Source organism: Ischnura elegans, chromosome 3 (genome assembly GCF_921293095.1).
Source record: "Ischnura elegans chromosome 3, ioIscEleg1.1, whole genome shotgun sequence".
NCBI lineage: Eukaryota > Metazoa > Arthropoda > Insecta > Odonata > Coenagrionidae > Ischnura > Ischnura elegans.
The window spans coordinates 108260094-108282176 of NC_060248.1; the positions used below are offsets into that span (position 1 = coordinate 108260094).

Here is a 22083-nt window from a genome sequence, read left to right on the forward strand (position 1 = left end):
ACTCACAATAGCGAAATTAAGGAAGAGCACAAAAAAAAGAATCTGTGAAATCATTCAATAGTGGGAGAGCACTTCCAATTTAATTCAGTAAATATGGTACAAATTTAGCTTGGGAATGTGAAGCCTTTCCTAGTCAAATAACTGTGAAAAGTTAATGGAATGCCACAAAAGATGTTTAGTAAACGAAACAATAAAGACCAAAATAACGAATACTTTCCACGTTTTAATGTGTCCTGTCAAGTAGAACTTGCTATGCAGCCCTTTAAAATTATTACCGAGCACTCAATGGCATGATTCATAGCTAATATTTTCGCTGTCGTCGGCGTTATTTCCTTTGAACCACACACTTTAGTGTGTTGCGTCCTTAATGTCCTTATCCAAGATAAAGTCAAAGGATAATTATGATTTACACGGATTACGCGGGATGTTACTCGACGGTCCGGTAAGGTTGACGTTTCTTTATTCTATTATAATCTATACCGTTTTGACAGAACAGCATCCATTCTCACCTTAATAAGTAACCTTGGGGGCAAATGGTCTCGATTTTTCGCGAATGGTTCGGTTGTTATGCAACAAATTCGTATTGGGAGGGAAATAAAAAAATCAGAAGAGAGTTATATAACACAATATTCCCGGAAAAAACTGGAGGAGAAGGTATCACCCACTGCAAACTCGTCATAGATCGAATATATAGGACGTGCGAATCGTTTCCAGATTTTTCGGTAGGATTTCCAGCCATCATTCAAGACTACAATATTTTCTACCATAAATTTTTTTAACATTTATATATATGTAATAAAAAGGTAAAATTTTAAGTCGCAAGGGAGACTCTTTAACACTCCATCATTATTAAGCACGCAATATGATACATAAAGTGACAACTTGTAAAAAGGTATGAATTAATTTAACCGCGCGGTAAACGCTCGTCATTTGGTTTCAATAATTAGCAAACAAGAAAGGACGAAGAAAGAATTCGTTACGAGACACGATAGAGGCAAACAGTGATTTTTTACAATTGATTTCGAATAAATTTACCAACAGAAGTCCAGAATCAGTTCTTCAGCAAAAGCTTGACAAACAAAAACTAGAGCCTTTAAATTATTATAGATGTTAAAATATGGCCACACTATTTCACTCTAAACTGTGCGGTCACGACAGACAACAAGGATAGTAAAACATATAAAATATATTTGAATACCTTCACAATTGAATAATCTACGAAAGACTTTTCGTGGATATCATTTCTGTGTTTGCATCGCAGCAGAGACGCACAGAGAAATCAAAAAGGCGAATAAATAATTCGCTAAATTGGAAGACCCACAGGAACTTCAAAATTTCGCAATATTCCACAAACTTCATTGAGCGCGCAATGCGTTTCGACATCTCTATTCCGATTAAAAATCTCACAGCAGCAGTAATTTTAAACATTGACCATATGAGACGGTGTCTTTGATATTAGTTTCTACGGGCCCACTGTTTAAGAGGGCCAAATTCTATTCACATTCGTAGTAAAACTATTAATAAAAGTCAACTTTCAAATCAAATCAAGGTCAAACCACAGAAATGAATTCGATTCCGACGAATAAGCATCCTCGATGAGGAATTAACAGAAAAGACGTACGCAAGTGTGAAAATTTTAGCTGATAAGAGCATTTAGCGGAGAGCTGCGTCAAACCTATCATGGTATTGTTGACTTAATGTTGAATAAGCATTTCATGAACTAGTGCCATGAATAGTCAATGAAGGAGAACATTTAATTAACTTTCCTAAAAACACATCGACCTCCCTTGCTAAACTGATAAACTAGAGCATGCCATTTATCACACCATATTATATGAAAGAAAGGATCTAGCCTCCAATTTTTCTTTATGGGGGTTTTAAGTACACACAAGGCACCAAGTAAAACTACAGCGCAAGACACTCTTTCGGTTGACCTAACTAATAATAAATAGAGAGAATTCCGCACTCTCTTTAAGGTTATCTTGTACATGGCATTGGCGTAAGGTTCTGAAACCTAGGTTGTTAATTTTCATAACGTATGGAATCTTTACTTAGTACTTCCTAGTCTTTCATTACAAAAACTACAGTGAATTCAGAATGGAAACCGAATTCAAGCAATCTTTAAAACATGGTTTTGGCTGTCCAGCGATCTACGCTATCAAAATTTAATAGAATAAAGCTAAGAGAGCTTGAGTGCACTCCTACATAGGCAATTCAAGCGTTTCTCAATCGGAATGGTGACATGAAATGATTGCCACATAAAATTTAAGCCACGCATGGCAACTCCATTTCAAATCATTCCAAGTTAAAATTAAGTACACGGGTAACACCTTCAACATTTTTGTGAAAAGAGGTAAAATCACCCTCTCATTTCATCAAAAAGTACTTGAAGCATGAAGGTTACAAATGAATACGATACATAATAGGGAAAAAAATTCTCCGTCCACGAGACGTTCCCACCAGACTCTGATCACATGAGTCTTGCGAGTGCGAGCATTCTCACCAAAGACGGCGGAATTTCAAGGTCAGCATCCGATTGGAAAAAAGTAGCCTCAGCTAACTTTCACTCCAAAATCCGTGCCCACGCAAGCGTATTCCAATGAGATGCAGAATCTGGCTTAAAAATGCTCATTCTCCACGAGTCTGATATTAGCATCGATAGTGTAAATATTTAGGAAATGTGAACGGGATAGGCGCTCGACACGATAAAAAAAGAAACAATAAAGAATCAGAAAACTATAAATACACTATTGTCTTTCCAATGAGAATGATAAGAACAGTTGAAGAAAGTCATTATACGACAAATAGGCGGACGGGTTGGGGAATGTACTTGTTTAAAAGCACGTACATTAAACGCTACAAAGTTATAAGCAAGGATTACCGTCGGATTGCATTTATGACTAGAGGCATGGATAACGGAATGACAGACATGTAATTCTACCATAATATATAAAAGAGGGAGGCAACACATATTTCCAGATTTATTTCCAGGCTTCGATAATCAAGCGATTTTATACACGAAATATGTATACCATTCCTATGTATAATACTTGGTTAGATTAGCACGAGACTAATAAATACATTCATTGGAAGGCCACCACACCACCACCACTTCATGGGGTTCTCAGTGGTTGAAAAACAGTAATCCTATTTCTCCAAACTTATGAAAAAAAACTCTAGAGAATAAAACACCATAGCGTACGCATAATTACTACTGGGAATGCAATTCTAAAAAGGAGAATGCGTTACGGATATTTCCTTTCTGAAACAATCCATGGCTAAATGAATAGAACACCAACAATTCACTTGGCGACTTGTAGTGTTCAAGGAGATTAAGCTAATACCGAAACAAAAACTTTCATCTCTACATTATGTAACTTTATTTTCCGGAAAACGACGTGAAATTTACACGATCTCAATTTACGCCATACAGTTAACTTAATAAATTCTGTAACGCCCGTAAAATAGAGTTATCGCAATGATTTTACTTCACCAGGACTAAATTTCTTGAGCTTGGTAGTTGGAGAGGTGTATTTGGCTCAGTAATTACCAAATATTTACAAATAATAATCCTCGAGACAGACAACAAGATTGACGAAAATGTTGCCGATAAAAGTTTTGCCGAGGAAAACTGTATATTTGATATTTACCCCGTGATTCCACAGAAAATACACATGAAAATGTGTTATGTCAATTGATGGATAAACGGGAACAAAAACACACTCCACGAGTATATTCAGATGATCAAATTCCACTCAGCACTCCCATAGATGATAATTTCAGGCAGCAGGCGAAGCCTTCACCACTCCACTTCACGTCACGGCATCATTGTCACGGACCGTGAGGTTATCATAGGGCATGTATGAAAGTTTGACTCAATGGAATGTGCTCTCTTTCTTTCAGGTAATTCCAATATCTAGTGCTTATAAAAAGGACAGGTAAAATCCGATATGTACTACGGCAGTGGCGGATCTAAACACATACTTGGGTCGAAAAACACACTTGATAAAATCGAAGTTTTCTTTAATTAAAGAAATCACTTTGCACAAAAATATTTAGTTATTTTTTCCGGTAAATTTACCAACTATTACGAATTGAATGACAAATAAGTTTGTAACTCAGGGTATATTTGTGTATTTTTTTCAAAGAATCGCGCCAAAAATGCTGTTTGTGCCTTGAAATTCCCAAATTTCCAATATTCTCTTCAGGCTGGAAGGAATTCTCCATACTCAGTTTGCCCTACCCCCCTTGATCCAAACCTGTATCTGCCACTGTCCTATGATTTGTTAAATACGGATCTTAAAAGTTCACGACTACTAACACTACGAGCATGCGCCAACTCAATTGCTTATTTTCACGGGAGTGATTTCAAATACAATGAAAATACGGGACTGTTAGTTGAAGACTATAAGAGGGAAGGACCGATTTAAACGACAAGGAAAAAAATCGCCATGAAAATCATTACGCTTAGCCGGGATTCGAATCCAGATCTCCCGATTGTCGGTCACGCATGCCACCAGTTACACCAAGCCATCTTATCCAAGGGAAACTGGTAGGCGAATGTTTTTTTCATGGCTATTTCAATCGTATGTGTAAATTTGCTCCCGTGCACGAGCTTGACTACATTCGAAGTTTCTCGTTAGAAGCAGTGAATCGATTTATAAGATGCTGATTTCAGCGGACTATCCCAAACGCAAACGCCTTGGCGAAACTATAACATTTTACTTTTCACGGGAACTACATGGATTGATTCTTGAGCTTCGCACCTGTTGAGTGGGGGCATTTGCGCTAACGTTTATGGAAGCGTTATGATTCCCATTTACAAGGCAAGTTTGGTCTGATGTGATAATGTGACATGTTAGACTACTAACGCCTTGACAATGAGGAGTAGGTCGATAAAAGAAACGCAGGCGAAAAACCAGAACCTCAGTACCCGGTACGAATTACTTCGCTATCGGTTGCGAGGAAAAATAGAACGAATTCAAAGCACAATCACCAAATTTGCATACGAATTTTACAGGAGTAAGCGCAGAATAAAGGACGACCTTCCCGGCCATTAAACGCTTACGATTTCAGGAGGTATGGGAGATATTTCAGTAAGTCCAATTCTCACCAACACACCTAATCAATTTCGCATGCAACGCAGTAACATGAGATCATTATGAAATTTCGTAAACTTTTACATATTTTAGCGATCAAATTAGGTAAAATTCTGGAGAAAGTGTATGAACTCTACAAGACTATAATAAAACCGTTTCTATGGTGCTAATCTGACTTTTTTTCACACCAAAATCAGCCAACGCCCATACACTGTTTAAAAGAGCGAATCAGATCACGTCGCACTTCGTTGTGTTCAAACTTTAAATTCGACTATTCCAAAGAAATCAAACATTACCATTTTCCTAAAAATTATCATCGAATTTTTCATTTTCAGACCTATTTCTGAAATTGCTAAATTGACGAGTTTTGTAATTTCTTTCCGATGAGAAGAGGGAGTTTCCTCTTACGTTATTTATAGTAAATAGTTACGTAAACATGGATCCTTAATCAACTACAATTTCAAAATACCGAATGATTGCGCACGAGGCTTTCTTTGCACTCCATTAAAGTAATAAATGGGCAAACTAGGAAATAGGACTAAACCAAGGACGTACTAAGATAATAGATGAAATTTAAGCTAACGAATTCTCTTAATTTCTGCGTTTACATGACGGAAATTCTTTATGGCAATGACATTTATTTGAAAAAAAACTTGAAACTTACTAATCATTAAAGTCATAGATCACGCCAATTAATTAATGAATTAGGCGAAAGATCTCCGGCTTTCTGGACGTATTGATGGAAGGTAGGGTTCTAGGATGCCCTACCGCGTCCATGAGTTGATTAGTTCCGGAGTTTACTAAATAACTACTACTACTACTACTACTAGATGGAGTAGCAATCGTCTTAAGGGTGCGCCCATGGCCCTTATGCGCCCTCGAAACTTCGAGACAAATAACCCATGAATCAAATGGGAAACCCGTGAACTCTTCCTACTAATGAATTCACGATCATATCTTTTCACAGGGTGGATAAAAATTGTGTCGCGAAATTTTAACCCTGGATAGCTGATGTCAGCAGGAACCAAAATTACTAATGATGTTCGGTCGAAAACACACAATTTGTTAACTACAGAAACTGTGAGCCAAGCGCTCCGATTGGCTGCGAGTTTTCCCTGTAACCGGAAGCTCTGGACAACTCATGACTCCACGAACGCTTTGCCTGCAGAAGATCGCCATTCATCCAAGGCATAGAGGCAACAAGGGAAAATTGTGGCCAATAATGGCGCTTGGCTCAAAGTTTCTGTAGTTAAAATGGTGCGTTTTCGACCTAAACATCATCAATATATTTGTTCCCACTGGCATCACGTATCCAAGGTTAAAATTTATCGACACAATTTTCCTCCGCCATGTATGTTTTAATATTAACTTAAAAAATCACAGTAAATTTCAACTAGTCAAATTAATATGTAAAATTAAAAGTAGACATCAACGTTTCACCTACCTTTTACTCATTAATTACAACTAGAAAATTTATTCTAAAAATTCATTCCAAGACTCGTTGACACTTCGCATACCAATATTAATAACGATTACACTATATGGACCACCCGACTAGGATCGCGCGCCGCCAAGGCAGCCCCCATGTGATCCCCGACGGCTCGCGCATTTAACACTGTAAGCTCACCATTAAACTTCCCTTACCCTCTTGTTTAATCTCCATCTGCTGCTGCTGCAGCTTCTGCTTCTCGCGAATCACATCCCGAAAGTCCAGGGTGGAATTTAGGTGGTTTTCTCGCGTGGGAAGCGAGATCAACTCGAAGGGGACACTACTGACGGGTGCGGCGGGGGCGGCTTCCGGCGCGCTGTCGGGAGCGGTCGACGACAACGCGGAGGGGTCCGCCTCGGCCTTGGGTGAAGACGATCGGCTGGCGGCAGCATCGGGGGTGTCCTCGGGGGGGATGGCATTCGAGGGGTCCGTCGAAGACGAGCTGCCTCGGGCAGGTTCGGTGGGTGCTGAGGCTTCTGGGTCGTCGTCGCCGGTCGCTGGCTTCGGCGGGTCTTCGGCCTTCACTGTGGACGAGGAGGAGGAGGCGGTTTCGTTCGATGAGGGCGTCTCGTCCACGGCGACCCCGCTGTCCCACACCGACGGTTGAAGGCCACGGGTCCATGTCGCATCCTCCGTGATCCACGTGAGCAGGTCCTCGACTCGAAGGACGACCTTCTCCGATATGGCGAGCACTTCGTCCTGAAAAAATAAAAATAATATGATCGTTAATTAATTGTTCATCGATCATTTGGAAACGATAGTTTATTTAACTTTCCGTTAGGCAGCTCCAGCGCGGGAGGATGGGAGGAGATTGTCGGCAATTCTCAGAATATATAAAAACGGCTTCAATTCCACATATATAAGGGAGCCCACATGGCGGCTGACGCTGAAGAAAGATCATCATCTACATCTGCATACTACCCCGCAAGCCGCCTAAAAAACGTGTGGCAGGGGTTGTTAGAAAGGCCGTTTTACACGGTACACGGAATTGCGCAATCCGACGTACGTGCGAAGGCGCAATCAAAATTGCGCCGTGTAAAGCGGTGAATTGCTAGAACACATGCGAGAATGCGTGGATGCGAGACGGCAAAATAGCCCGTTCTAATTTCGTTTATGCATTCGCGCAATTCCACGCCATTTGAGAAATAAATGCAGCTCTAACCTGCGCAATTCCGTGCACCGAGAAACGGCTTGAACACTATCCGTTTACGATGAAAACAAATGCTCAAACAAAATTACCAGCGAGAGGTCCCCTTCGGCGGTTGACAACACTAGAACAATTATTAATTTCGTAATTCCGATGACCACTGAAGTATTTCCGCCGATTTCTTTACACTGCACGACGCTTCGTTGCGTTAGCTAAATTCTCGGGCCTAGGAACCTAAGAGAATGCTATAAAGAGATGCCGTTTGGAAGAAAGAAACCAGAGGAAAATACTTCAATGCATTATATTTTCCATACAAAAAATTCCACCGCCTTATGCATGAAAATTTTTAAAAATTTTGGACTTACATATAAGAGAAAAATCGGAACTTCAACAAAGACTTAAATGTTTTTGAATTTGAATATAAGACGCTCTTTTTTCTCTAAAACTAGATAGGTTTCGAGTATCATAACTTCAAGAGCAATCCAGCTTGATGAATTGAAACGTCCCACAAAATTCCATTCATAAGCCTCAGGCTTATTCTTTAAGATGAGCTACAATATTTACCGTCAACAATACAAGCCAAGCAATGGATCGAAGCAGTAAATTATTGAATCAGTAGCTGTACTGCATATGCCCAATCATACCATTCACTCGACCATTCGTTGGCTTGAGCTTAATTAAGTGCATGAAATCTGGCCCCCTCTCCGTTAATAACGGTTAACTATCCCTCCCATCTGAAATAAATGACCTACGTATTCAGTCATCAAAATATTTAACTCCACTAAGAGACTTTATATAAGTTTTTTTTACGGAGATTCATCAAAGATCCTGCTAATATTTATCTCCGATTGACCGGGATAATTTTCTTTGCGTTAAAAGAAATTCCGACTCCAATTAAATAATATCCGAACCAGGAAATTAGTCATAAGAGATAACTTATTTTCTATTGAGTGTATTATTACTAGCAACATATAAGTTTAAAGCAGAAAATTAGCGTTAGATTTTGCATTTCACAGACAGGGATTTTTGGAAACTGCGATAAAAAGTCACTTTCGTGGATCACATCTGAATTTTTTTCTTTCGTATGCGGAAGTGGTTGTAAGATAATGATGTCTTATCAATGCGCAGCCTAATAAAATCATATGGACGAAAATGTCATTCCAACATGTATTATTCAGTTGCATGCAACAACAAGCAAAAGAACATGCTTTTTATGAATGTATGGTGTGAGTAGGTGGCATAATGAAACTTTTACTCAACACTTACGCAGCAAAAAAACTTGCACAATTGAGGTCTTAGTTGTGATCGGTTCGTTAGAAGGTTTAAATTATTTCCTGCTTCGCCAAGCCAGAAACCCTTGCGACAAAATTAACGATTATTTTCCTAAACAATAATACTTATCGCAAAGTGGAGAACCAGCAACCATGGAGACAAAGCATGCTGATTTGATATCATACACCTAGATCCACGTTTATCATAATTATTTCACATTTATTGATGTCAATTGGTCAGTTAAGTTTAAAAGATGATCCATACAATGGAATGACAAAGAATATTTACCGTCGAATACTGTCGTCTCTGAACTGATTAGATTTCGTAGAATGATCATCAATTGCGAAAGGACGATAAGACATGCAATTACGATATTGAAGATAACTCGCGAGTGATAGATTATGAGACCAATAACCCAAAATCCACCACATGTGTGATTCAACTGATTTTAATTGTATCCGTGAACTTGACTAACAACAATCAAATAAAAATAACCTCTAAGTACATACCTAAATCACATTATGCCACAATAAAACATTGTGTATCATAGGACAGATCTAGCGCTAACACCGATGACTACTAAGCAAACGACACATCAGGCACTTCGACATTTTTTTGTAGCTGCTGCACCCATTTCGAAATAAATTCACTGCCTCCTACATTGAGACGAGAGATACAAATGCCCCGGGAAGTAGCCGTCATGTCCACAACTCATTGAGGACTCAGCAGTCTTTACCGCGTGATGAGCGAAAAAAATAAAGCCTAAAGTCTTGGAATTTAAAGAACATAGATTGCTCTTAAACGGCAACCAGAAAATATTTTACTGCAGCCAACGAGTCCAATTTCATCTCATAATCCTCCATGACATCACGGGAAGGCGGACGACCGCGCCAGGACTACTAAACTGCTCACTTTACGAACGGCATTGAGCTCGAATGAAGAGCAGCCACACAGAGATTATCTTGTTGAAACGCAACGACCTATACTAAAAAAAAACGATAAATAAAATGCACTACTATTAATGGACCAAAGGCAGCCATAAAAGAGGGAGGAATATGTGGGAACTTCACTACGTCAGAAATTACCCCTTGTTTTCAACAATAAGTGAAAAAATATGTATAGTGCTTAAACTGTATTTTTGATTAATATTTAATATAATTCATGGTTATTTAGGCTAACCGAAAGTTGTTTACCACTAGTGTACCTAGAAGACGAATATTTTCAATCATCTACACCAGAGGTTCCCAAGCGGTGGTACGCCGAAAATAATTGGTAATATCGGACGCCAGGAAATATGTATACAACATAAGCACGTAAAATTTTAGGGGGAATAATATTTGTTACATACATACAGCGGGGTACGGGATGAAAAACGGTTGGGAACCGCTGACCTTCACGGATTGACTTTAAACACATTCTTTATGATAGATAATACAATATCCCTTTTTCTCCAAATCAATCAGCAACTTCTTTCTTCCAAATAGAATTACCAGCATTCATCCTAAATACGTGGGGATCACAAGCCCATATATATCGATTCAAACACAAGCTCTTTGTGCTCCTTATCTCTTCCAACCGATATTTCTCCGTGATAACTATTTCAAATGCGTCCACTTTCGTCAATTCTCATCCACCACACCAACCTTACTCTCCTGCTAACTGTAATCTTGATCGCTTGTACCTTTCGTAAACTCAAGGTACCCGTCACTAATCCTAAATGGGCAGCAGCCCATGTTAGAGGTTCCTCAATTCTAAGATCCAGTCGAAGAGGTTTGCACGTGCTCATATGTCGACTGCCTTATTCCTTTCCATGAAACTTTGTCTTTGTAAACTGATAATTCAGTAAACGAAGAAGAGGCATTCTTTTACAAAAGCCCTCACCTTTCAAAGAGGATAACTGATCCAATACACGGAAGAGGGATGATAAACTAATATTTGGATTCCGATCAATGACATGATGTTAGAGCAGGTTCAAAAACCCATTATCGATGACTCCAGTACACGATTTACAAGATATCTCTTGATCTCTTTCGCTGAATTCAAGTACCACGTCTCAATTTCAACTTCCGCGGTTCCCCGTCTCAACTCTTAATGGGGAAATAATTGGTGCGTTAGTACCACTCGATTCCGCCTTAAGCAAGAGAAGTCTATTATCACCTTTTATCGAACCATCTGTGAATAGAAGTCCTAAAGAGGGAGGAATCCTCTTCTTCATTAAATATCCTCCCTGGAAAAATTACCTTCACTATCCTTTTGAGGCCAAATTTCAAGAACCATTGGACTCACTTGGTAAAAATCAGTTTTCGAGAAACCTTCATGCGGAAATGAGAAGATTCAACATTTTTATTGTACTGTAGGCTGCATTTTCCGGGTTTCACCGCGTCGTGGTTGCGTTGGTGACAACAGTTTCTCCTGCATTCCAGCAGGCGTCTTCAGGGCGAAGTTCACTCACTCAGGTCGAAGTTCACAGTTCAGGTCACTTCGCCCTGAAGACGCCTGCTGGGATGCAGGTGAAACTGTTGTCACCAACGCAACCACGACGCGGTGAAACCCGGAAAATGCAGCCTACAGTACCAGCGCACCACGAAAGCCTTCGCACCAATTTTTATTGTAATTGGGTTTTAAATATTCTAATCGGATGGCCCTTTTAAAACGCCGGAATCCTATGGCACAAAATGCTCAAATACTAATAAATTTTGCCTGAGGTTTAGTTCTTGATTATAACCGTTTTGAAATATCAATTAAACCATTGAAAATTTAATATTTAACCGGAGAATACTGTAGAAGCGAAATCCATTATTAGTACTACAAATTTTCCGTTTTTCCGAATTACGTCCGTCAATTCATATTATTAATACTCCAAAGAAATAGTTACATTATCAAGTGTGAGGTCAAGAAATCTTTCAGCATCATTAATCTAAGCGATCTTTTCATATTTAATACTTTTTGGACTTCACCAAGAGTGCTGGGCGTTGGTTGATTCGGCATTGTGTCTACGCAATCATTTTATTATCCCGGAAACAAACAACGTATATCACTCACCCTGGAAATATGTTTCAAGTGATCATTATGTTTAATAGACTTACACGACATTTCGAAAGAAATATGTCATAGGTACACAAAGCATACTTTGCGATAGGGAAGAGGTCAAGTTCCAAATTAATGCGTAGAATTTCCACAGTAAAATAATGCAGTTCACGTCTAACCTTTAAGGTTTATATTCATCGGCGTACCCAAAAATCAAAACTGGGGGGAGGGGGGGCAAAACTAGCTGTGGTCGTTCAAGTTGTAATTTTTTTGCACAGAAAAGGTTAATGAAACCAAAATTTTAAGGAAATTATGGCAGCAATTTATTAGTTTTTGTAATTATTTGCTTGAAAAAATGATTTTTATTTTTATTCCATGTCTTATACTACTATCTATATATACTACTTCAAAAGAAAAATTTGTTCAGAACTTTTATTTTGAACAAAATTCATAATCACTTCTAGGGGGATGGGGGCAGTTGCCTCCCCCTCCCCCCGCTGGGTATGCCCATGTTTAATTACTAAACCTGTTTTAATAGAAGCGTAAAAGTTCAATTTGACCTAAAACGCGAAAGTTACAGCATCGCTCAGTAACTAACAGAACACAAAGACGCAACAAAGAAAGGAAGAGCACGTTCGAAAATTTCTGAGAAAACAATGTGAAGTTCATGATGGTTAATGTCGTATAGCGGGGTCGACTTCTCCAGACTACCGATTAAGAATTACTTGCGGGTAAATTATCCACTTCCGGCATCTAAACATGAGGTCGCAGCTGTACACAACTTAACCACGGCAAAACTGTTGCTACTTCGGCCATTGTCCTTTTCTTCTGGGCTACCACGGGCCACAGAAGGGCTTAATTACTATACATTATAACAACGAGGTATTCATGGAGATTTAAATCCATCACGCAGATGTAAAAGTTCAGGATCTGATGTAGACGAGAGAATATTTTCATCGATCTGGCGCTGGCGACAGTGTTCGAAATTAAACACCATAGGAAAAAAAACTATAACCTACGGAAACAAATAATATTGGCGCTTTTCAGTGGAAGTGAACATAAAGATCGGAGAAAAACTTTCCTACCATTTTATAACATTTCTTATAATGTAGGTAATTACACTCTCTCCATAGTCGGTAACAGTTCGAAAACCTGAGAAATAATTACTTGCAACGGGTATTCGTACAAGAAATTCCAATTAAATCTTAGCCTTCGGGCACTGAACCAGGAGTGTATATATTCTTAATGAATAATACTCCATTAAATACTTCTACAATGCAAAGGAAATTACTAAGAAATAGCAAGATAATTTCTCGTTTAGTTATTGCCAAGCAAGTCTATTTTTACAAATCCTTGGTCCAAAACATTAAACCGTGTTTCAAACTGAAGCTAAGGTATGTTAGAATGGGCGAAAGTAGAAATCACTGCAGGCTAAGCCGCAGACGCAAACCACACATCCAGATTAAGGGGGCAGTTAGCACTGGGAGAAATTTGCTTTGCTTCACCAAGTCTTTTTTACGGGATTTGAACGGGACTTTCGATCAAAAACATAGCTCTCTATACACTAGGCTGTCATGCTAATATATCCAGCTTGAAACATGTATATATTAAAACATCGATTGAGGCGTAGTATCAGCGATTTAAGTACACACCATAGCAATTTGCAAAAGCACTGGTTCACATCAGGGAATAGGATTGAAGTCAAATCGAAAGAAATAAGTGCAACTACAGGATAATCCCAGCGTAGTCTGATAACAAACACGACAGGACCATGATTGTTCATTAAGTTTCTTAACCCTTCCGTGACTGTGCCTAGAAAACTTAACACGAACGACTGTGCGGGGTATCTCACGTACCCCGTTTATAATTCATAAGTTATACGTTGTATTTTAGTCTTTCCTGTAGCTCAATACCATGTATCTCTTTTTCAATGATATTATATCTTATTTTGTATAATTTATAAATATATTGTAGGCTACATAAAGGTTTTTACATCGATTTTGTGCGAAATGGCAGGAATCTTTCATATTTTGCGATTGTAACTGTACATCGAACAACATGCTATGAAAAAATAGGCACAAAAGGAGGCATCGTGTAGAATATTGGCGTTATTGAAGTTATAATATAATAATAAAATTTATTGCATTCAACTTTTATCCCTGCACTCAGATAACAAACAAGGTTTTTTTTCTTCCCGCCAACAGCTATGCGGTGTAACTTAGTAAACCCACTAATAAAAATTGGAGTTTTCAAAAACAATTTAAATGGAGAAAACAATTGTCGCCTAAATAACGACGAAGTGGTTGAGATCAAATATATAAAATATCAAAGGAACAAAATAAAAACATTATACAACGTATGTATAATTTGGGTAATGACTGAGTTACCCCGCACTGTCACGGAAGGGTTCAAACGAGCAGTGACTTTTTTAAATTGCGTATATTAACGAATAATTTAAAATATAAAATTAAAATAAGGTTAAAAGGCCAAAGACTATAAATGAGTTTGGGCTGTAATTGTAGTCGATACATTTATTTCTGCATCAACATAACTTAGCGCCTATAATTTGCTAAAACATTTGTGAAAATTATTCTGATTAATAGGAAACTTAAATTATCAACGGTATAGGGGCGAAAGAACAATATCCATATCGCCAAAAGGGTAAGACTGATACCGGGACTACCATAGAATAGCACAATTATGCAGCGAATAAAACAAGGACTGTCTCGCGACAATGTGAGTCCGACCCTTACTCCCGAAAACACCCCATCCCATCCTCAAGTTCCGACCGGAAATGCATTTTATTCCGACGAGGACCGAATATCTCACGCGCATCCCCTACTTCTCCTCCCCCCGGATCGCCCAATGGAAGAGAGGGGGGACAAATCACCAAGAAGGAGGAGGCGTCCCCCGCATGTTATTTTTTTTATCCGCCAGCAGCCCGCCTCGCCGGCCGGCGTCGCCGCCTCGCGCGCGCCCTCTCTCTCTCCCGCCATCGACTGACTGACTTACTGGCCTCTCCCGCGCTCACTCTCACTCGGACGAATCAACCTCTCTTCCCGCCCATTTCTCTCTCTCTCTCCTCCCTCTTTCATTCATATCCTCCTCTCCTTTGTGCCTCCTCGCCGTCGTCTCCCGCCCGACACCCACCCAATCTCCTCTTCTCCGCCGCCTCAAACGCCCACAACCTCGATCCCACCACCACAGCTGCCAGCCGCCTTCCTTCCCTCCACACAGTTGTGTCGCCGTTCATAAAAGAATCGTTCAATGAGAACTGGTCATGGACGTGACCCGAATGAATCGAATCACAGTTCGGGATACACAGCGTGAATGAATGAAAAGTGCACGTAAAAGAGGAAAAAAAATGTCCGTAAAAGGGCAAATTAAAATTTGAAATTATTTGTTAATGAGAGAGTCGGCAACCCTGAAGCGAGGTGAAAGTCTCAAAGGGTGTCCAATTCAAAATATTTGTTTATTTATAGGGGAACCCGGGGCGGAACGGGGTGTGCGATTTTTAAATGCGAAACATAGCGGCAATAACTGTAACTAGTCCAGAATTGTGTTGCTCAACTTAAAAGCAACACCAATCTGGACTAGATACCGAGGCGGAACGTGGTAAGTGATTTTTAAGTACGAAAATAAGTGGCAATAACTATAACTAGTCCAGCTTGGTGTTACTTAACCTATAAGCAACACCAATCCGGACTAGATATAGAAATTGCCGCTTGCGCAACAGCACCTTTTTTCGCACTTAAAAATAATTATTTAATTTAAATTAATAAATTATTTAATGTACTGTTTGTATAATGAGGAATTAAAATAAATATTATTATTAATCTTCTCCACATCCACCCAATAACCTTTCATTATGAACGGTTTGGATTCAGATACGCCACCCTTTCCTATGACACTTCAGGCCGTTTTACACGGGGGGACGAACTTGCACAATTTGACGCAGGCGCAGTAAAAAGTTCATCGTGTATAGCGGTGAATTGTTAGAAAGCATGCGAGAATGCATGGACGTGAGATGGCAAAATAATCCCTGTTCTAAATTCGTTCGTGCATTCGCGCTCGTGTGAAATGCCCTTTAGGGACTGTAATAGCCGCGCAATTCAGGAAATTGATCACTACACTCTTAAGGCCTGTTTACACGATACATTAACACGTACGAGTTTATGTACGTTTGCGTGAATGATTTTTGTGGACCGGAACGGAACATACGTATTTTTACGAATGCATGAACCACATTAGAACAGGTTCTATTTTCTGTGCATGCATTCGTACAAGTTGGGTGGTTACACGGTGCATTTTGGCGTTCATTCTCGCGTTCATACATTTAGACATTAACCCGTACGTGTTAATGTACCGTGTAAACAGGCCTTAATGGACGACTGATAAAATTTATTTTAACTTCCGTCTCATTGGTGTTGAGAACTTCTTGCCCTTGATTAATTCACGGTAATCCTTCAAATTTCTCTAACCTCACCGGGATAAATTCCTTCCAGTAACTAACTATTAAGTAATTTCAGCTTCATAATAAAGTTTGTCCGTAACATAGCTATATCTTGCACAAAGCGATCCAAACTCGGAGATAGCTCTCGCAGCCTCAATCCGTGAGCACAATTATCGTACGGCATAATGCATTTTGTGAAAACTCACCCTACGACAAACACCCTTGATATGGCTCACAAGCAGCCATTGCTCACGACACGAATTTATGTTGAATACCAATACTATCACGTTTGACAGTGAATGTAAGAAAATACCCTCGCCTTTTTCTCGACGAAATTGGGCACAATACCATAGTAGACATTTCCTTAATTTCTGGCGGCGCAGAAAGATTTTTAGAAGTTCATTTATGGATTGAGATTTTCATTTTGAGATTGAAGTTCATTGAAAATTGAGTTTAAATGTCCAGGTTGCGACAGACTTTAAAACATTTTCCATTCTAAATATATATTTGACGTTTCATGATGAAGAAAAATACACTTGATCAGGAAAATATGCACTTTAATGTTGAAAATATACTTAATCCAAAGGCTTACAGCCATTCAACGAGCCACGATACGCATAACACATTCGCCTGGAATCGTGGATTGGGTTCAATGCACGGAATCGAGTTTTGCAACACTTGAGCGTTAGAAAAGAACGATTCGAACGACCGAATCATGAACCAAATATCAAGAACCGGATCATTGATGTGAACGGACATTCCCGCCTCACCAAGTCCACTCTCTCTCTCCACCCAACGGACCTACTCCACGCCCTCCCCCAAGGGAGAGCGCCAAAGCGCCACAACACCGCCGTGCGCGCCATTCTCTCCCCTCTTTTCTAAATAACATGCACTCCCTCTTCCTCCTCCTCAGCGTCGCCAACTTCTCTAACTTGGTGTGTGTGTGTGAGTTGTGCCACCCCTCGCGGTCATCCTCCCACCTTTAGTGTATCCCCGCTGCTTCACTTTCCGTGACCGACAGCTCTTTTCCTTTTTTTCTCCGGTTTCGTTCGGTGGGGAAAGTCACCGTGTCAACGCCAGTGAGAGAGCAATCGCAGTAGGATTATCAGGATATCGCGTTAGCATCGTTGGATGGAGCTTACTTTTTATATGATCGTTTCGAATATGTATTCCAACCGCTGAAAAAACGTTAGGCGACTCACTTATCAGAGTAAAAAAATTTAACACCGTGCAGAAAGGATTCCCGAGTTTTCCATCGGGTAATGGGCTAACGTTTCCAAGAACGACTTGATCTTCATCCACAGGGGATCTTTTATAGATACCCTGAGGATAATGAGCAAGTTCCCGTTGTTATTCCTAACAGAAGCAGGTTCGACTTGATTAGACTGTATAGAATGAAATTCGAAACGTCGGGAGATAAGCAGCCAATTACCCGATGGAAAACCCGATAATCCTTTTTGCACTTGGTACGCCGGGAAAAACTAAGATATGTTATAATAAATATTGAATTTGAATACCTTTTGAATATTCCACATAAATATTATTCAAACATCGACCGCGGTTTCAACTTCTGAGCGTCATTAGGATATCCAAGTTAAAAAAAATGTAATAATTCAGGATATCTAAACAGTCGAGCGTTATTTGACACTATCGCGTACATTTCTATGGACATTCGAATTTATCCTCCAAAAGGAACGACAAATAATTCATTACTTCAAATTTGTCCAGCCTCCCTTATCAGTCAAATTTCTTGAATTCCACGAAAAAAAAACCCTCAATGGAAACATATTTGTCACGCCAACATACATTTCTAAAGACTTTAAAAGCAAAACGGCAGATTCTTCAATGGCGTTCAGCCCCGCCTAATCGTACAGCCAGACCAAAAAAAGTTGACGCATGTGCGGGAAACAATTTTGACCAAGGACCCAAATAATAAGAAAAAGTACGATCAAAATAAATGCGAAAAATCGGCTAATTGTTTGGATTAAGGACTGCTAAAGAACTGAAATAATCCTAAAATACCAAAAACGGTAGATGTTACTTACGCAAGCATCCGCGCATGCGTCGTGATTCTATAATTAGCCGATTCGGCCAGTGAACCATTCGTGACTTCCACCTATTCACGCGATTGGACTCAAGAACACGACAGGATTCAATCTGCGTACTTATTGTAAGTAACGAACCCATAGAGTCTCAACGGAAAAAATACAGTAATTGAAATTCCATACAGTGAAAAAAATTTAGGACTATGGACTTGAGATTAGACAAACTATCCCGCTGAGGACGGGAACGAGGTGTATTAAAAAACACGGGAATTTCATTTAAAAAAATGTATATTTAATCCTTTACATTAATGTTGTCCCCTTTAATATAGACCCCATAAGATATTATGCACCAGTCCATGGGCTTCCAATCCTCGAAACACTTATCATACACTATCAAGCTCGATATTTGGGATGGCCTTCAGTTCTGTCAGCGATTTCTTTCAATTCCATCTAGGCTTGCAAAACGACGGCCCTTTAAGGTTGTCTTTATTTTTGGAAATAGAAAAATGTCACACGGAGCCCTGTCCGGCGAATATGGAGGCTGGGGCAGCGGCACAGCATTGTTTTTGGACAAAAATTCACGAACAAGCAATGAAGTGCGAGCCGAGCTAATAAAAACACGTCTAACCTTGGCGGCTGATAAAGTAAACAATTGAATATTATATCATGCATCAGGGTTATGTATAATATGGCAAAAAAATTGACTATCGAACGATCCAAACGCACGTAATGGAAAAATTATCGTTATAATCTGAACATACCTCGTGCTTGGATACTCACAGCTTTTGCTAACATCGCTTTACCTCTTGCTCGCCAGTTTTGGTCGCAGGTATACTCCTTAGAAAACTACAAAGGTGAACGGAAATGTTAAGCAATCCATTTTTGAGAACTCGGAACTCTATACTTCCATCATTATGTGCCGCCACTCTTTATTCCAAAATAAGACGAATGCCCCACAGCAGCGAGGCAACATTTACAGTATACAACTTGTTTTCTCCACACGTGTCGCGTTCACTGTCCATCCACTTTCTCTGAAGTTAAAACTCTTGATTAAAAAAATCACATTCTTCAGACGTTTCAGAGGAGACATTTTAAAGAATATCTAGATGCTGATGTACGCACTGAGGATCAGCGTAAATTGAATAGTTTAAAGCGACAAAATGCGATGGCGAATTTTCAGATGCATTAATATCCCGGTCCATTTTTTGGGCACTCAGGACTTCGTGAATGACTGCATGGATCAACGACAAGATTTAATTTCACTTCAGCACATTGTTAAGCAGCACCATTACATGTTCAAGCAGTGATATTTCCACATGAGATCGGTAAACAACCCAGAACGATACGGTTTGAAGTTTTAAACAGCCATTAACCGACGAATAAAAAATGAGCACAATTGCTCTCAGTTCTTAGCTATTTTACAGCAGTCTAACGTCAGTCTTTATATGAGGGCATCCATTAATTACGGGATGCGTTCACGGGGATAAGGGGGTCAGCCAGATTCTCACCCAATCTCGCCTGAAACGTAATTGTTTTTCCGCAAGAAACAGAGTAAAATTGCGATCTTAGTAATCTTAAATACTATTATTAACTAATGTTAAATACATATAATTAAACAAATCGTTTATTTAATAACTCCAACGCAATGAAGCATAGATTAGCGTATTCACACTGAGAATTTACTCATTTTGAACAATCGCAAATGAGTTTAGGGAGAGAGGGTCGAGCCAAATATCACGATATCTCACCAAGGGGGAGGGAGGATGTAAAAATCGCCGAAATCACCTCGCGTAATTAATGAACGCCCCCTTATTTTCTATAACCAGATATCTAAACCCACGCTCTTCTCTACTAATGAAACATAGCAGATTACATTTTTTCCTCTACATTTTCTCCGACTCACCTCCTTCGATCTCCATCCTTTCCCCGCTCCCCCTTCCTCATTCCTTCGCTACGCCCGCATTTTCCTACCGCCATCAGTTTTCCGCGCGCCCAAACCAGCGTGTCACGCTGCCAGCCTTATGCTTTGCGAAGTGCACTGTCATGGGAGCAGTGCTCGCAGCAAAACCTCCTCCCAGAATAGGCCATTATAATGTAGACCTCAGAGTTAGTATAAACACGAGCAATTTTATTGGCTTCTTCGAATGCGACCAAGATTGAAATGGCAAAATCATGGATCCCTTAATCGCTGAAGTGATTGGCTGATTCTGGCGATAGCGCTTGTTTACTTTTTTTAAAATATCGATTGTAAAGTTTACTTTCATTAATTTTGATAATCACGATGGCCATAATTACGACGAGATCTACTCATAAGTACTTAACTTGCAAATTATTTCCATTTCCCAAGTTATATTGGAGTTCGGGGTTCAACGTTGGCTTCAGATTTCAATTGTTGCACAGCCACACAGTGGTCTGAGATGCCCTTTTCGGCGGACAAAAGTCGATTTTTCGATTGCGTTCAAACTATCCAAAAATGCTTAATATGTGAAGCCAAAACATCATTCCATTGTAAATAGATCTTTATATCTTCCTTTACTGCCCATTTTTCGAATTACAGGAGTGGTTTTTAGCGAAAGTTGTTTGAGTGTAATTTCTCAAATTTTTGACGGCTTTTTAACTTTATAAGTACCATAACCAATTGCCATTTTTTTGTTTTCTTTTGAAATTATTTTAGAAAACTCACCTTTTTTATGATCCATAAACCTAATTATTAATGTTATGAAAGCGTCCGGGGTGTCAGGACAGCGCTCTATAATATCATATGCAAATATTTATTTTAATTATTCACAGTTAGAGATATAAAAAAACCACGCTCTACCACTGTGTTCTCATGTAATAGGATGCAAAGAAAATACTATCCTTGAAGCAATTTAGAAAGAATTATCTGCCTTTAGTTGCCTTTTTTTAATTTATAAGCCGAAATGTGTTACAGAGACGCCTGGCTATCCTAACGCCATGGCGCGCTATCTCTCGGCAAGTCGCTTTCGCTGATAAAATCCTCCGTTTTGAGTCTCTCTATCAGACGTAATTGAATAAAAGATACAGTGTCCGGCGTGATGCGGTGGACATCTTTGATATTCAGCTTATTAAAACAACTAGTATTTTCCACACTATTTTATTTTTACCGACCATGGTTTCGGCAGCTTGTGCCATTGTCAAGCTGCCGAAACCATGGCCGGTAAAAATAAAATAGTGTGGAAACAGACAAGTTGTTTTAATAAGCTGAACAGACGTAATTGGTTCATTAATTAATATTATCAGCAACAATTATATCCATGCCTAAACACTACATGATTCAGTGACCATATCATCAACAATATAGCCTATTTGACACGGCTTAAACTAACAATTCAGCTGCCACTAGGCTTCTCCCAGTGTGCGACAACTCCAGCTATTGTTAAGATTCCTCTAATTGTTCAGTGAAAATTGAATACTTATTTTCTGTGAACCAGTCTTCCGACATGGCACTCGTGAAGGAATATTTTTTCAATTTACGAGAGAAGTGGGCCGAGAAGGGCAGCGTTCGTTACAAGCATCTATATGAGTACATT

At 39.4% G+C, this 22083-nt stretch overlaps 1 protein-coding gene across 2 annotated transcripts in view; it reads right to left on the reverse strand.

Moving 5' to 3' along the window:
* LOC124156341 overlaps positions 1 to 22083 on the reverse strand; it is a 71155-nt gene that overhangs the window by 24001 nt on the left and 25071 nt on the right. For both annotated transcript variants that reach the window (XM_046530844.1, XM_046530843.1), the window contains exon 3: positions 6744 to 7287. In XM_046530844.1, the coding sequence (XP_046386800.1) occupies positions 6744 to 7287 (544 nt within the window). The remainder of the gene's footprint in view (positions 1 to 6743; positions 7288 to 22083) is intronic.